Below are 16,383 nucleotides of genomic sequence, written 5' to 3'. Positions count from 1 at the left end.
ACCCAACTGAACTACAGTAATCAAAGAAGCAGAAATGGATTATCCCTTTTGGAATTAAGATCTTGTGCAAATTACAAAGGAAAAAGACACAACTGCAAACAACAAAAGACTCTACCCCCACTTCAGCATCAAACCAGAGGGCAATCTGTCTTATGCTGTGGAAAAGGGCTTCTGATCCTGCACTGACCTGGATGACACCCGCACATACAGTGTTTCTAGCCTATCATCTTTAAAAAAGAAATACTCATATACTTACATTAAAAATGTTCATGTAGAAAACTTGAATTTCCATATTTAAAGCTTAGATCTCTTCCACACGACTCATCCAGGATAAACTTATGGTTTAATATTCTACATGTTTAATTATACCATGTTCAACTCAGTTGGGTTGCCAGCCCTCCATGTGGCTTAAGGTTAAGTACATTTTTTGAAGGCGTCTTGTTTTTGTCTTCTCAGTGGGCTATTTATGCTGCTAATTATAAGGTTTTCAAGCATTTTTCCCCCTTTGGAATTTTAATTTACTGTAAATGCTTGCCCCTTAAATATTTCCAAGCGTCATTTTATTTTTGACCCTTTTGAATACAAAATCCTTGATAAAGACATCCAAAAAGAGGGAGAAGGGGAACAGGGAGATACTGGGGGGCTTCTGAATTGTCCTCTGAAGTTTTGTCATCTAGATGCTGAGAGTGGTCTCTTTGTTAAAAATTTAACCATCCAGACCTTAAGGCCACACAATTAATATTCCCTCTGGAATCGTAGGGCCTCTCTTTGAAAGAGTTGTCCAGTTTTCAGGCCACATTAGGTAATTTCCCGCCCAGAAGCGTGGCTTGGAAAGAATGTCGGTGTTTTCCTTCAGGTATAGGTGCCTGGGGGTCAGGAGGAGAGGGAAAGGCGAGGGGTGGAGTGGGAGGCGGGTGATGGACAGGGATAGAAACGGTGTCTCCTCCTCCCTCTGAATGCGAAATAGCCAATGAGGTGGCTCGGCCGGCCCGGCCCGGCCGCCACTGCCATATAGTATGCAGCAACCGGAGGAGTCACGTTGGGGGAACGGCAGAAAGCAGCTATCCGTTTACACTACTTTGCTCTAGCAGCTATCTTAATGGTGACTGCGTGGCCGGGGGGAAACCTGATCGGCCAGATCCAGCCGAAACCAGGAGGGAGGGAGTGGGCTTTCCGGAGGGGGAGAGGAGGGAGGGAGACGAAGGAGGAGGAGTAAGAGAGGAGGAAAGAAAGAGGAAAAGAGTGCGAGGGAGTGAGGGAGGGAGGAAAATAAACAACAAAAAATGTCCTCTTCCTCCCCCACCGGGCAGATCGCAAGTACGGCGGACATCAAGCAGGAGAATGGGATGGAAAGCGCCTCGGAAGGGCAGGAGGCGCACCGAGAAGTGGCGGGGGGCGCGGCGGTAGGGCTGAGCCCCCCGGCTCCAGCCCCTTTTCCCCTGGAGCCGGGGGACGCCGCGACCGCTGCCGCCAGGGTGAGCGGAGAGGAAGGGGCAGTGGCGGCGGCGGCGGCCGGAGCGGCGGCGGATCAGGTACAACTCCACTCGGAACTTCTGGGCAGGCACCACCACGCCGCCGCCGCCGCCGCCGCGCAGACCCCGCTGGCCTTCTCGCCCGACCACGTCGCCTGCGTGTGCGAGGCACTGCAGCAGGGGGGCAACCTGGACCGCCTGGCCCGGTTCCTGTGGTCCCTGCCCCAGAGCGACCTGCTACGTGGCAACGAGAGCCTGCTGAAGGCGCGGGCGCTCGTGGCCTTCCACCAGGGCATCTACCCCGAGCTCTACAGCATCCTCGAGAGCCACAGCTTCGAGTCGGCCAACCACCCGCTGTTGCAGCAGCTCTGGTACAAGGCGCGCTACACCGAGGCCGAGCGAGCCCGCGGCCGGCCGCTGGGAGCCGTGGACAAGTACCGGCTGCGCAGGAAATTCCCCCTGCCCCGCACCATCTGGGACGGCGAGGAGACGGTGTATTGTTTCAAGGAGAAGTCGCGCAACGCGCTCAAGGAGCTCTACAAGCAGAATCGCTACCCTTCGCCCGCCGAGAAGCGGCACCTGGCCAAGATCACCGGCCTCTCCCTCACCCAGGTCAGCAACTGGTTCAAGAACCGCCGGCAGCGCGACAGGAACCCCTCCGAGACCCAGTCCAAAAGGTGAGCGCCAACTTTCCTCCTCCTCCCCTTCCTCTCCCCCACCCCCTTCCCAGCTTTCTTTTCCTCCAAGTGCTCGCAAACATGGCGCTTACCTTCCCCACCAGCCTGGTCCGGCTGCCCACCTCTCCCCGCCCCCCACCTCGCTCCCCGGCCGGCGGAGGTGGGGGGCGGTTGAGGCGAGGGGCGGGGGAACCTCCCTCCTTACCCTCCCCCTCTCCCCCCAGAAGTTTCTGGTCGCCCGCCTAGGTCTCAGTCCCCGCCCCCACCTCGGCTGGTCACTGCTGCCCAGCTTCCCACCCCCATCCCGCTGGCTTTGAAGTTGCCACCCTCTCCCGGTTTCTGGCGGGGCTAAGGAAGCAAATGTGGACACCGGCACCGTTGCTCTCCCTGCCGCCAGAGGCCCGCAGAGGCTGCCGGCGCCGGCCAGGGTCTGCACCTCCGCGGGGTCACACCGGGCCTGGCGCGCGCGCACGCTCCCGGATCCCCAGGGTTCAGCCGCCCCCCGGGCCTGCGCTGGAGGTCGCGGTGGCTGCTCTGGTGAAGGGAAGAGAGTGTTGTGGGGCTGGCGGCGCAGAAGGGGTCTCGGAATGTCGAGGTTTCATATGACAGAGTTAATCATTCACCCTGCCCCTATGGTTCCCTTCGTGGCCGCGGCAACGTGGGGTGCTGGTGCAGCTCGACTCTGTCATGTTTTGAAACCTGATTCTGAACTCCTTAGGATCGGGTTTCAGCGCAGCCGGGGTAGCAGGGCTTAAGGGCTGCTTCCTCCCTCGGCCCCCGAACGCTGCTTAGCTCCCTCCTGGTACGGTAGTTATGGGTGGGGGGCAGTCTGGTTTACGGCAGGCGGCAGCAAAGGAGTGGGGGCGCTCCCACTCCACTGGGTTTGAGCTTTTTGCCTGGCAAACTGTTTTCCCCCTCTGGTAAAAAATACCGGATTTTCCACCTCTTTTGTGCGTCCTCCCGAGTCAGACACTTGGTGTGTGCGTCTGTGTGTTTTGTTGGACGAAACAAAGTAAGGAGAAGGTCGCCTAAAGACCTGGTGTCTCCAGCCCCGCGGGGATAGGAGAGAAAGAATCCAAAAGCAGCTCGAAGGTTCTTCTCAGGGAAGCAATCTGGGAGCTAGGGATCCAGCCCGTCTGGGCCACATGAAGGTGATCACCCAGCGCATTCCAGAGCCGGTCTCAGCCCGCCCTTGCCGCTTCTGGGCCCCTGTGGGGGTCCGACGGCTCGGGCTCCGGCGTTCCTCGCCCAAGGCTGGGAGGGAGGCTCGGTGCCCTACCTGGCCCTCGCGGTAACCAAAACAAAATGTGCACCGGGATGTGCGTGCGTCTTCCGCATATATGCGGAAAGGTCCAGAGAAGGCGCTTTGGTTACGCCGAGCCACCTGCCCCGCGCCCACTAGAGGCCGCGGATCCCGCGCTCGGGAACCAACGGAATCCGCAGGGCCGGGGCAGAGGGTGGCGAGGGGGCACCGCGAGCAGACCAGCTGCCCCGCCGCCGCCGCTCGCGAGCCGGGCACGCTCCCTGGGACTCCCCCACGCCCCACTGCCGGCTTCTTCGTCCCCCCCAGCCCCACCCCATAAACTCCACACCCCCGCCCCTGGCCCAGTTGCCTGGTTTAGGCCCCTCTCCGGATCTACCTCCCACCCTCACCCCCGGTGAGTCACCCTCGCAGACGGCGACGGCGGCTCAGCCTCAGCTTGTAAATCAAAGCGCTTTCTGCGCTCCTGGCCCCGCAGCCCAAAGCCCGGGTAATCCCCTCCCCTCGGCATGAAAGCGAACCGACCGCAGGGCACTGCGGGGATGTCGGATCCTCTGCTGGGCCAAGTCCTGCCGCGCTTCCAAAACGCCTCTGTTCTGCTCTCGTTTGCTCTCCCTCCCAGCCTCAGACCGAATGGGAAACCCCCATCACTACCCACCCCCCAACCCCGATTTGGTATTTCTCCGAAGTCAGCTGAGGAACAGGGTCCTGCCTGGAACAGAGGGACCAAGGACGTTGGGTAAGAGGTCTAATAGTTAGAAGGCCTCTGAGTGACCCACACCCTCTCCCTCCCACCTCACCAGGGCACTGGATGGTGTTTGTTAAATAGGCCCCTTTGGCTTCCTTTGGATTCAAAGGCGACTGCACATAACTGTTCTTGGGTTGAAAGTGCCTTTTCCTACAACAAGGACAGCCACTTTGTTGAATGAGAGAGTTGTCAGTCTGGTGGAGTAGAAGTTTGGGAGCAGGTGAGAAAACGATCTCTTGTTAACTAACTGACCAAAAAAGAAAAGCTGAGCACTTCCCACCTCCTGCTCCTTTGGCAGCTTCATTTACCTCCAAGATAACACTAATCTGAATTGGTTTGAGGGGAGGGGAAGGAGTTCCTAAACAGGAAAGACTGACCACCTCATTTAAGGTGTTTTTTTCTATGGTGTCAGTAGCAGCATATATAACAGTAAGGAATAGCACTTCTACACTGTAAAATAAAATATACTCTTCTCCTGTAATGCTGAATTTACATCTTCCAGATGTCTGGACTTTCCCTGAATTTATTGTTATTTTAAATGATTGGGACCTGAGAGTTTATCTTCCCAGATTCTCTGGCTGGTCGGAATCTGCTGAAAGGCCTCTTAGTTTAAATAGGACTAGCAGACATCCTGCTGTGCTTTCCTTAAATACTGCCTTTAATGGATTTAGAAGCTGGTTTTCCAAACAAGTGGCACTGTGTAGAATGTCATCCCCCTGACCTTCTGAACATTTTGATTTCCCCCTCCATACAGTGAGTCAGATGGCAACCCCAGCACTGAAGATGAATCCAGCAAGGGACATGAGGATTTATCTCCTCACCCACTCTCCAGTTCATCTGATGGCATCACCAACCTCAGCCTTTCCAGTCATATGGAGCCAGTATATATGCAACAAATTGGAAATGCTAAGATATCATTAAGCTCTTCTGGAGTTCTGTTGAATGGAAGCTTGGTACCTGCAAGTACTTCACCTGTCTTCCTTAATGGAAATTCTTTTATTCAGGGACCCAGTGGAGTTATCCTTAATGGATTAAATGTGGGAAATACACAGGCAGTGGCATTGAACCCACCAAAAATGTCATCAAACATTGTGAGCAATGGTATATCCATGACTGACATACTGGGGTCTACTTCCCAGGACGTGAAGGAATTCAAAGTCCTCCAGAGTTCTGCTAACTCAGCAGCCACCACGTCCTACAGCCCCAGTGTCCCTGTCTCATTCCCAGGCCTGATACCCAGCACTGAGGTGAAAAGAGAAGGCATTCAAACAGTGGCTTCCCAAGATGGGGGCTCTGTAGTGACTTTTACTACACCAGTGCAAATTAACCAGTATGGCATTGTCCAGATCCCCAATTCCGGAGCAAACAGCCAGTTCCTTAATGGGAACATTGGATTCTCTCCACTGCAGCTGCCCCCTGTGTCAGTGGCAGCTTCACAAGGTAACAATCTCATTTGGTACCTTAATGCACCAGCAAATGTGTTCATCAGCTGCTGTAAGTGACGCATTTGGTGATAGCTATAGATTGATGTTTCTGTTCAGGTACCTTATTAGCTGCCGAAGCTGTAGAATAGCCTTGATGTGATTCTCCTCTTTCACAATACCCATGTAATATCCAACTTGCTTTATTCCCTTACATCATGAGGATGGGCTTTTATTTTACTAACAACTGAATGGAAAAATACAGTTCATAGCAAGTCCTGCCAGTTCTACAATTACAGAAATATGATAAGTCAATCAGTGCTTACAAAATAACTCACTGCTTGGCATTTTAATATTAAAAATTAATAAAATTGCTAAGAATACAAAATTAGTCTAGCAGTTGGTAAGAATGCATACACTTTACCTAAGTATTATTTATTTGACCAAAAAATGTTTTAGAAGAGCAAGCTAAAAAGACCGGATCAATTATGTTTGAATCCTGTTTCCTCCTGTAATGAAGACTAACAGACCTAAAAGAAAATCAGAGGAATATATCATTGGATTTCTATCGCTCAGCATATATACTCACCCCCTAAATGTGTGGGTTTATTTATGAAGATAATAGTAAGCCTTATTTTATATGTTTGTGGCTTTACTAGCAGCAATCTTCCAGAGAAAGCACTTAAATGAAATTCAGGAAAACTGAGGCTGATATATTAGTTCTTCACTGACTTTAAGCAAGCCTGGATCCTCTATGTCATTTTCTCTTTAAAGAAATAGAAATGGTTAGAATTTGGCAGTGGAGTTTGCATAATCCCTTGAATTCGGGAGAGGTAGATGTTAATGCATGTTTGCCTTCTTGTAGACAAATCTGAAAAATCCAGATTTTTACAAAACCAAAGTAATTGTTGGCTTTAAAGGTCTGCTTCCTATAAGATGGTTTTACCCGCCCCCCCCAAAAAGAATCAATTTATGCACAACTCTCTTGTTACCACAGCTATGGTCTATGCAGCTTATTGAAGGAATTAATGGAAAAATTGTTCTAAATTTCATTCTGTACATTTGCATTTCTTTAGGCAAAATGGTAGTAAAACAAGACAGTCCTGCAGCATACTATTCAGTTCATCATTGTTCCAAGTTATGGAAAGAGTTAAGCTAAGTTACTATCTAACATAGGGCAAAAATATGAAAACCACAGGGAAAGCCAAAGTGCTTAGTTTGATAATAATTTAATGTGGATCTAACCCCTTTTCTCTCATTTGGGAAATTTCCAAACAGGTCACATTTTAAAGGCAACAAATTTGAGCAGAAAGAATGAGTTATGTATGTTGGGGGAGGAGAAAAGCAGAAATACTTTTAATTGTGTAATCTAGAAGAGCACTGCCATAGAAAATTATTATGAACTAATAGCTAAGTTTTTAAATGGGACATTTAATAGGAATAAGAATAGCATTTTCAGTTAAAATAACTAAGATCAAATCTTAGACTGTCTGGGTGAGTTGAACAGACAGTCTAAGTTTAACCAGATAGTTAAGTTTAATCCAGCAAGCAACATCTCTATGGTAGTTAGGTATTGCAGTTCTCAATAAAACCTTTTGGGGATTCAGTTTTTTCTCACAAACAGATACTGAGCCATTCTTTAAAATGTCTTGACAAGATAGACTTATCTTTCTATAGTTGGGATTTATGTGGAAAAGTAGAATATCTACATCGTTTACTCACTTTACAGTCTGAGCAACTATCATTATTATTATTATTTTTATTTTTATTTATTTTTATTTTTTTTAGGTGGAGACTCATTTTGTCACCCAGGCTGGAGTACAGTGGCGCGATCTCGGCTCACTGCAACCTCCGCCTCCCGTGTTCAAGTGATTATCCTGCCTCAGCCTGCCTAGTAGCTGGGACTACAGGCATGCATCACCATGCCTGGCTAATCTTTGTATGTTTAACAGAGACAGGGTTTTGCTATGTTGGCCAGGCTGGTCTTGAACTCCTGTGATCTGCTCACCTCAGCCTCCCAAAGTGCTGGGATTACAGGCATGAGCCACAGCGCCTGGCCTGATTTTTTTCTTATCATTACAAAGTAATGCTTTGTACCTATATGGTTTTTCAGTTGGATTTTTTATCTTAAAATTGTTGTTCAATATTTACTTCAGTTGTAGTTATGCTCAAAAATCAAATTTTAGATCAAATCCTCTTTTCTTTTATATATGTTATAATTTCTACAAATTCAGAAGTATTTATATTCAGTAGCAGTTGGGGAAAATGTTGCATGTATTATGCTATTTATGGCTCTATAAAAAGATAACTAATCATTTTGTTCATGCATACATTGGCAAACAATTTCATAAGCACACACATAATAAACTAAACATCTATTTGAGATGTTTTTTGCCACAAATCAGCTGCCTACAAGAATTTTAAAGAGGCCGGGCACAGTGGCTTACGCCTGTAATCCCAGCACTTTAGGAGGCTAAGGCGGGTGGATCACCTGAGGTCAGGAGTTCCAGACCAGCCTAACATGTTGAAACCCCGTGTCTACTAAAAATACAAAAATTAGCCTGGCATGGTGGCACATGCCTGTAATCCCAGCTACTCAGGAGGCTGAGGCAGGAGAATCGCTTAAACCCGGGAGGTGGAGGTTGCAGTGAGCCGAGATCACGCCATTGCACTCCAGCCTGGGCAACAAGACCAAAACCCCTTATCTCAAAAAAAAAATAAATAAATAAAAATAAAAATAAGAATTTTAAAGCATACTTAAGTTGAAGTCAGTGTTTTCAAATAAAAGCAGTTTTTTCGTATGTGTGGTCTGAAACAGAAATGTAAGAGAATAACTGAAACATACCTAGAAATGTTTTTCTTAACACCAGTATTTCTGTGATTAAACTTTCTAGTTAAATGTTTTCAAAGGGTTCACATGCAGTGTTTTCTTTTTACTTGAAGACATTCCTTTGCATTAAAAATATTTGGAAGACATAAACAGCCCTGTGGCACTTATTTATCAATAGAGGTGATAATATAATCACAATATTCTAATACTTCAGGAAGGAAAATATCTTAGGTGAATTAATTACCTTTAACATTGGGCTGCTCTCTCAAAAAAGTAGTTTACTGAGGCCAGATGTGGTGTCACGCCTGTAATTCTAACACTTTGGGAGGCCGAGGCAGGAGGATCACTTGAACCCAGGAATTCCAGACCAGCCTAGGCAACATAGTGAGACCTCATCTCTACAAAAAATTTTTAAAAATTGGCCAGGCGCAGTGGCTCATGCCTGTAATCCCAGCACTTTGGGAGGCCGAGGCGGGTAGATCACGAGGTCAACAGTTTGAGACCAGCCTGACCAACATGGTGAAACCCCGTCTCTACTAAAAATACAAAAATTAGCCAGGCATGGTGGTGCGTGCCTGTAATCCCAGCTACTGGGGAGGCTGAGTCAGGAGAATTGCTTGAACCCGGGAAGCAGAGTTTGCAGTGAGCCAAGATTGCACCACTGCACTCCAGCCTGGGTGACAGAGCGAGACTCCGTCTCAAAAAAAAATTTTTTTTTTTTTAATTAGCTGGGCATAGTAGTGCGTACCTGTAGTCCCAGCTACTTCGGAGGCTGAAGTGGGAGGGATTGCTTGGGCCCAGGAGATCGAGGCTGCAGTGAGCCACGTTCACATAATGCCAGCACTTTGGGAGACTGAGGCTGGCAGATCACTTGAGCTCAGGAGTTCGAGAACAGCCTGGCCAACATGGTGAAACCCCGTCTCTACTAAAAATACAAAAATTAGACAGGCATGGTGACATGCATCTGTAATCCCAGCTACTCAGAGGTTGAGGCAGGAGAATCACCTGGGAAGTGGAGGTTGCAGTGAGTGGAAATTGCGCCACCTCACTCCAGCCTGGGCAACAGAGCAAGACTGTCTCAAAAAAAAAAAAAGAGTTGACTGAACATCTAATTCAAGATGAGGATAAACAGCCCACCTATCACAAAAGTCCCCCCAAATCCACCTTTCCTTCAGTGACTATATTTGAGGTCCTAGATTATCTAATTGCCATCATCTCATGCCTATGTAAGGAATCAGGAAAAAAAGAGTGTTATTTGATGGTAGTGGGGGGTCTAATTCATCTACATTGTCTAAGTGATCTGATTTGAACATCTCAGCTTTCTACTTAACATTTTTTTTTCTACTTCTGGTCTCTATAGACCATTATAGTAAGAGTCTCAAAAGATACAAACCTTTTAGAGAAGCATTAGCTCTGATCCTTTATGTTAATCTGTATTTTAAAAAGCACATTTCATATTACCATTAATTGTTCCCATTACTACAACACTGAAAATTCAGAACTGACACAACAAAAGGCAAAAAAAGCTTTTGAATGTTTTGTTGACTTGACATTACTTTATGGCTAGTTTGGTGAAAGTTTGCAACTTGTCTATACAGGTTTATATGGTTAAGTTTTAAGCCCCAGGGTAACTCATTTTATGTGGTATGTTCTACATTGCCATTTATTTATATTTTATGTCAGTTACTGAGCAGTCAGTCCTGAATGAAGGTGCATTTGTGTTTTCTAATTCTAACTGGCAGAGCTAGCAATAACTATCAACTAATTGAGAGATGTCAAGTTACTAGTGATGAAACAGAAACTTGACCGAATCAGAACTTGGAAAATTTTTTTTTTTTTTTCCACACTTGGCTTCTAACTAGTAGTTCTCAATCCCCTTTGGTCATCAGAATTACTTGGGAAGGTGGGTACTCTAGAAGCCCAGTCCCCACCATTACTCAGTACACCTGTGTAACAAACATACACACATGCCCCCTGAATCTAATTTTTTTTTTTTTTTTTTTTTTTTTTTTAAAGAAAGGGCCGGGCACTGTGGCTCACTCCTGTAATCCCAGCACTTTGGGAGGCCGAGGCGGGTGGATCACAAGGTCAAGAGATTGAGACTATCCTGGCCAACATGGTGAAACCCTGTCTCCACTAAAAATACCAAAATTAGCTGGATGTGGTGGCGCATGCCGATAGTCACAGCTACTCAGGAGACTGAGGCAGGAGAATCGCTTGAACCCAGGAGGCAGAGGTTGCAATGAGCCGAGACCGCTCCACTGCACTCCAGCCTGGTGACAGAGTGAGACTCCGTCTGAAAAAAAAAAAAAGATAATAAGCAACAGAACCTTTGACATGTTCTATCCTCAAGACTTGGAGGTCATGAGACATAAAAAGTAAAGGTTTGGAAGTCACTGTGTTTTCTAAGAAGTTGATGAAAGATGGGGAACACAGGCACACCTGCGACTCAGGAATGCAAGTAGTTTTAGCTGTGTTGTTGTAGTTAAAAGATGTCTCTATACAAAATATATATATATATATTTACTTGGGGAGGTAAAAACAGATGTTCTAAGATGTACTAAGTTACACTTTCCAGGAGTAGAGCCTGGGAATCTGTAGTTTTCAGTGCCCAAGGTAGTTCTGAACCAGAATTGGGCTAAATTACTGTATGGAAGTGTTGCTTCTTTATAGATATTGTACCTGAGAAAAAAACATGTGTGTGTAACTTTTTTTCTTTCCCTATCACTTCCATCAATGATAATCAGTACTTTATTTTTTTTAGGTAATATCTCAGTAAGCTCAAGCACTTCAGATGGAAGCACATTTACAAGTGAGTCTGCCACAGTCCAGCAAGGAAAGGTTTTCTTGAGCTCTCTTGCTCCCAGTGCAGTGGTATACACGGTTCCTAATACAGGCCAGGCTATAGGATCTGTGAAACAGGAAGGCTTGGAAAGGAGCCTGGTATTTTCTCAGTTGATGCCTGTCAATCAGAACGCACAAGTAAATGCAAACCTATCTTCCGAAAACATCTCGGGGAGTGGCCTGCATCCACTGGCCTCCTCATTAGTTAATGTATCTCCAACTCACAATTTTTCTCTCAGTCCCCCTACACTACTAAATCCCACTGAGCTAAACCGCGACATTGCCGATAGCCAACCAATGTCTGCACCGGTGGCAAGCAAATCTACTGTGACATCTGTCAGCAACACTAACTATGCAACTCTTCAGAACTGCTCCCTTATTACTGGTCAAGACCTATTGTCAGTCCCTATGACTCAGGCTGCCCTTGGGGAAATAGTTCCTACAGCTGAAGATCAGGTAGGTCACCCCTCCCCAGCAGTACATCAGGATTTTGTCCAAGAACATCGTTTAGTTCTGCAATCAGTAGCTAACATGAAAGAGAATTTCTTACCGAATTCTGAGAGCAAAGCAACAAGTAGCTTAATGATGCTGGACTCTAAATCCAAGTATGTCTTAGATGGCATAGTTGATAATGTCTGTGAAGACCTGGAAACAGACAAAAAAGAGCTTGCCAAGCTCCAGACTGTCCAGCTGGATGAAGATATGCAAGACTTATGAACTTTATTTCCTCCTCACCTCTTTTTGGCATCAGCGGCAAATCTTTTCACGAAGCCCCAAGGACACAAAAGATTTTCCCATTTAAAGGAAAACACTCTAGTTTTGCAAGTATATGCATACAAGAGACTTTAGATTGATCTGCATGAAGATCACAGTTAAGTATACCGAAGTAGAACTGCATTATTGCAGCCTTTTTGTTCACTTATAAATGTTCTCTTTTAAATAGATGGAGACAAAGGACAAGGTGAAATGTATCAAGTCAAAGTGAATCATTTAGTTGACTCTATAATTCTAAGGTCAAAATGGAACTTGATAGTTTTTTAAATTAAAAAATGTATACACCTAACATAGAAAATTAAAGATAGCTGCAGACCATTAGAAATAATACAATTGTTTTTGTTTACTTTTACTCCATGGGCATTGAAAAGGTTAAGAAACATAAATGGTACGTATTTTTAAAGTTAAGTAGCATGCGTATACATATGCACACACACCTCTTTTTCAGCATTTTTTGAGAAAGTCTTGGGTTAAGTCTCAACACATTTCCAAATGTGATTTCTAATAGCTCAGTGTGGCTGAGAAAGTGCGGGACTCCACTAAAAACTCTGAAACTTCAGTATGAATGTAAATATATCAGTTCTGTAAGCAGGATTTGAGTAATTACAGTGAATTTTATTTATACTGTATATGTTTCTCTTCAGGCGCTATGAACTGAAAAATATGTTTTCTTACTGTTTAATTTATTTTTATTGTTTGAACAGGAAGTGAACATAGTTGTTTCCAACAAAGTTTTACTTTTTGTAGGATTTTAAAAATAATTATTTTTACCAGGAATCTATTAAGGTCAATATTAATAACACTGAAACGGAAATCTAACTCCCAATATTGGAATTTTGGTACCTTTTTTCACATCCTTGTTCTTTATTTAGCAACTCTGATTCATTTAAATATGTTTTTTATAGAATTCTATGTGCCTTTTTACCTTGTGGCCTTTTTATTAGTAGTAAGGTACAGAAGTGTCAACAGAAGCACTGATGGTTCTTTTCTACTATCTAACAGGGTTAATTTCACCACAAAATTGCTTTAAATCTGAAGAACTTAAGTTTCACTAAATATTATATATGATATTTATCACACAAATGGATAACTAATTGTTGATACTTTTCATTACAAGGAAAATAAGTTATAAATACCATATAAAATTGATTATACAGGCTATGAAAACCATTTTAAAGGAAAGAAAATATGTAAATTCTATTGAGCAAAATTCTGTCCTGTTGAAACTTAGTTCTAAAAGTTTTGAATCAGTTGTTACACTCTGACACATGACTGTTGTTTGCACTATATTATCATGTTTTCTTTAAAAGTAAATATTTTGGGTTTCTGTAAGAAGCTTGTTTAATAATGTTGTAAGCCGTGGCTATAGTTTTATCAAGACTCTGAACACAGGATGTAACAATAACAATGCAAATAAATTTATGTAGTGAGTAAAGTTACTCTCTAGTCTCTGAAAAGCAAAAAAAGTGAGAAAATAATTTCTTCAGAGATAACTTCAAGTTGTTGAACATAAAGATGTTAGATGTTAGCACATCCTGTTTTTTTGTTTTTTTTTTTTGAGATGGAGTCTCGCTCTGTTGCCCAGGCTGGAGTGCAGTGGCGCGATCTTGGCTCACTGCAAGCTCTGCCTCCTGGGTTCACGCCATTCTCCTGCCTCAGCCTCCCGAGTAGCTGGGACTACAGGTGCCTGCCACCACGCCCGGCTAAATTTTTGTATTTTTAGTAGAGACGGGGTTTCACCATGTTAGCCAGGATGGTCTCAATCTCCTGACCTCGTGATCCGCCTGTCTCGGCCTCCCAAAGTGCTGGGATTACCGGCATGAGCCACCGTGCCCGGCCACATCTTACTTTTTTTTATGATCAGAACAAAGGGCCCACTCTAGTTCTCTACATGTCAATCAATCAAGTATGTTGAATAAGGGACATAGAGGATTTAACTTTTGTTATCATAAGTGGAACTTGCAGGCATATATGAAGAACCCTATGAAGAATTCCTCTCCCATCATTTTGATAAAGAACTACATCATTTTTTATAGAATTGGTGAATGTTCCTAAACTGCTGAAGCTACATGTTTTTTGTTTTGTTTTACAAAGTCAGGTGTTTAAGAGTTCTTTTCCACTCTACTACTACTTATAGAGCTTGTTTTTTCTTTGGGTGTGTGCTGATCCTGTTACTGAGATTAATTACGTGGCTCTGTAGTGTAGTTTACATAAAAATGATGTTTTCCACTTGATTGCTGCAGATATCAACAGTTTGTTATTTTCAAATACCCATCCAATAAGAGAGATGGGAAGGTTTTTAAAGTTATATATGCTACATATATATAACTGGAAATGTTTTATATGTTTTCCGAAAATATAATAAGCCTCTCTTTTATTCAGCGTTCTTCCTCTTTTCTCCCTTATGAAAAAGAAAAGATAGCACAAAACTTAAGACTTACCTAGGAAACCCATTCATACTCCCACCATGATGTAATTATAACCCTACAATTACTTCAGGTAGCTACACAATATACCAGGTAAGAATCAATGCACAGTGTAAAGAACTTACTGTTCTTTTCTATTCTTTCAGTTGAATAAGGGCCAGTTGGTATGCAGCCCATGTATATGTGAATGGAGTAAGATAAACCCCATGATCTCCTTGCACAGAATTGCAAATGTCTTTTGCCATACCAAGGGCCAGACTCAGAACCCTTGGAGTTCATGTGGCAGAATTTCCCTCTTACATAAACCAATGCTTGAAAATGCTGCAAATGACCCTCTAATGATCCCTGAAGATCAAAATAGGGGTAAATGACTCCCTGCAAAACCCAACCCATGCTGCTGGCTGTGGGATTTTTGGTGTAAGCCTATCTATGCACTCTATCAGCCAGAATTTGGCATTTAGCTCTTAGTTAAATCTAGTAAAGGACAGTCTATTGTTTAAAGAGAAGGTGCATTTGTTCCTCAATCAAGCAAGAGCGCCTGTGTTGTACTGCTTTATATCTCATGTATATTTATAATAATGAAAAGACTTTTTAAATTGTACACGTTTCAGTGCCTTTCTTGTGTTACGAAAGGCAGGTAGATATTATAGCCATAGGTAAAAATCCATAGTTAAATTGCACACTGACCTTAAATCTCTCTGTGTATGCCCTTGTATCTTGCATGTTAAAAGTTGGATTATTGGGCATGTGTGGCAGCCTGCCCTGCTACATGCTAGAGAAGTGTGCATTAGTACATAGCCACAAGTTCTTCATTCTTTAAAACGTTTTGACAGATCATCTCATAATAAAAATAATTCAGGAAAACTATGGGGAAATAATGACATTTCACAAAAGATATTTTAAACTCTTTGTAAAACTTAGATAATAGAGCCTAGCAGTTACTTTGTATCTAATTGATACATTTTATGTTAATTTACCACCATACATTTTATTAATCAAAATTATATAGCATGTGACTCTTTTGGCTTTCAGAGTTCTCAAAAATATTCTTTTGTTGCATGTACTCTATGTTTAGAGGCAACCAATTATATACTCAATATGGTTTTACTGTGCCTTACACAAAGAAACTCTATACAGAATGTATATCATGGGGTGGGGTAACAGAGTCTTTACTGCACTGTTAGGTGATGGCACACAGAGCATGTCCCAGAACATTTCTGTGCTTAATTACCCAACCAAAGAGATCTAAAGTATGTATGTTGTACTGTAATGGGGGTTTATGCCTGGACAATTAAATGTTTTATTTGTTTTCTGAAATGATGTGAACTTATTTTTCTAAACACTATGCTAAATAAACTTTATATTTATACATGCCTTGCATTGAAAATTATTTGGGGAATATTGTGTTTTTTTAAATATGAATGACTCATCTTACTAGAAAAGAAACAAGAAATAATGTTGGTTTTATTTATCCCTGGAAAAGGGAAGAAGAGGAAGGGAAAAAACAAACATTCCAAAAGCTGGCAAATGGTTATAAGGCCAATTGGAGTGATTTTGGAAAAATAATCTTTGTCAGTCATTGTGCAGAATTATGCAATTAACTGTACTACATAGAGGTAAATTATTAGATTGCATCCTCCTTAAAAGGAAGAAGTGTACCTTCCCCTTCCCAGCGTTTTTGTTTTTTTGTTTTTCGTTTTTTGGTTTTTTGTCCCGAGAGATGAATGTGATGTTTGGCACATGGCAGTTACTCTATAGGGTTTAATGGAATTAAATTGAAGGATCCAAAGACTTCCTATTTTCAACCTTATTGAAAGAGCTCAATATCACCCATCCCTAGGGCACTGCCATTAGCCAAAGTCTGGTACCACCACGGTTGGGTCCACCAGTAGTTTCACTGAAAGTAACGAGTAGAACTGCATTGCTGCTA

The 16,383-nt window shown here is 43.7% G+C and overlaps 1 protein-coding gene across 1 annotated transcript; it reads left to right on the top strand.

The window, feature by feature from the left end:
* Positions 1-1,006: 1,006 nt before the first annotated feature.
* On the top strand, positions 1,007-15,825 carry SIX4 (SIX homeobox 4). Its single transcript, XM_030811620.1, has 3 exons — positions 1,007-2,149; positions 4,913-5,598; positions 11,174-15,825. Exons 1-3 carry the CDS (start codon positions 1,284-1,286, stop codon positions 11,968-11,970), a joined length of 2,349 nt encoding a protein of 782 aa, XP_030667480.1. The 5' UTR covers positions 1,007-1,283; the 3' UTR covers positions 11,971-15,825.
* Positions 15,826-16,383: the final 558 nt, after the last annotated feature.

The sequence above is a fragment of the Nomascus leucogenys genome, chromosome 1a (genome assembly GCF_006542625.1).
Source record: "Nomascus leucogenys isolate Asia chromosome 1a, Asia_NLE_v1, whole genome shotgun sequence".
Classification (NCBI taxonomy): Eukaryota; Metazoa; Chordata; class Mammalia; order Primates; family Hylobatidae; genus Nomascus; species Nomascus leucogenys.
Note: the sequence above shows the minus strand (reverse complement) of the source record. Positions and strands in the feature narration are given on the sequence as shown.

Coding starts and splice junctions, on each gene's coding strand:
- SIX4 (XM_030811620.1), top strand. CDS start 1,284: ATGTCCTCTTCCTCCCCCACCGGGCAGATCGCAAGTACGGCGGACATC. Junction 2,150..4,912: donor TCCGAGACCCAGTCCAAAAG/GTGAGCGCCAAC, acceptor CCCTCCATACAG/TGAGTCAGATGGCAACCCCA. Junction 5,599..11,173: donor GTCAGTGGCAGCTTCACAAG/GTAACAATCTCA, acceptor TATTTTTTTTAG/GTAATATCTCAGTAAGCTCA.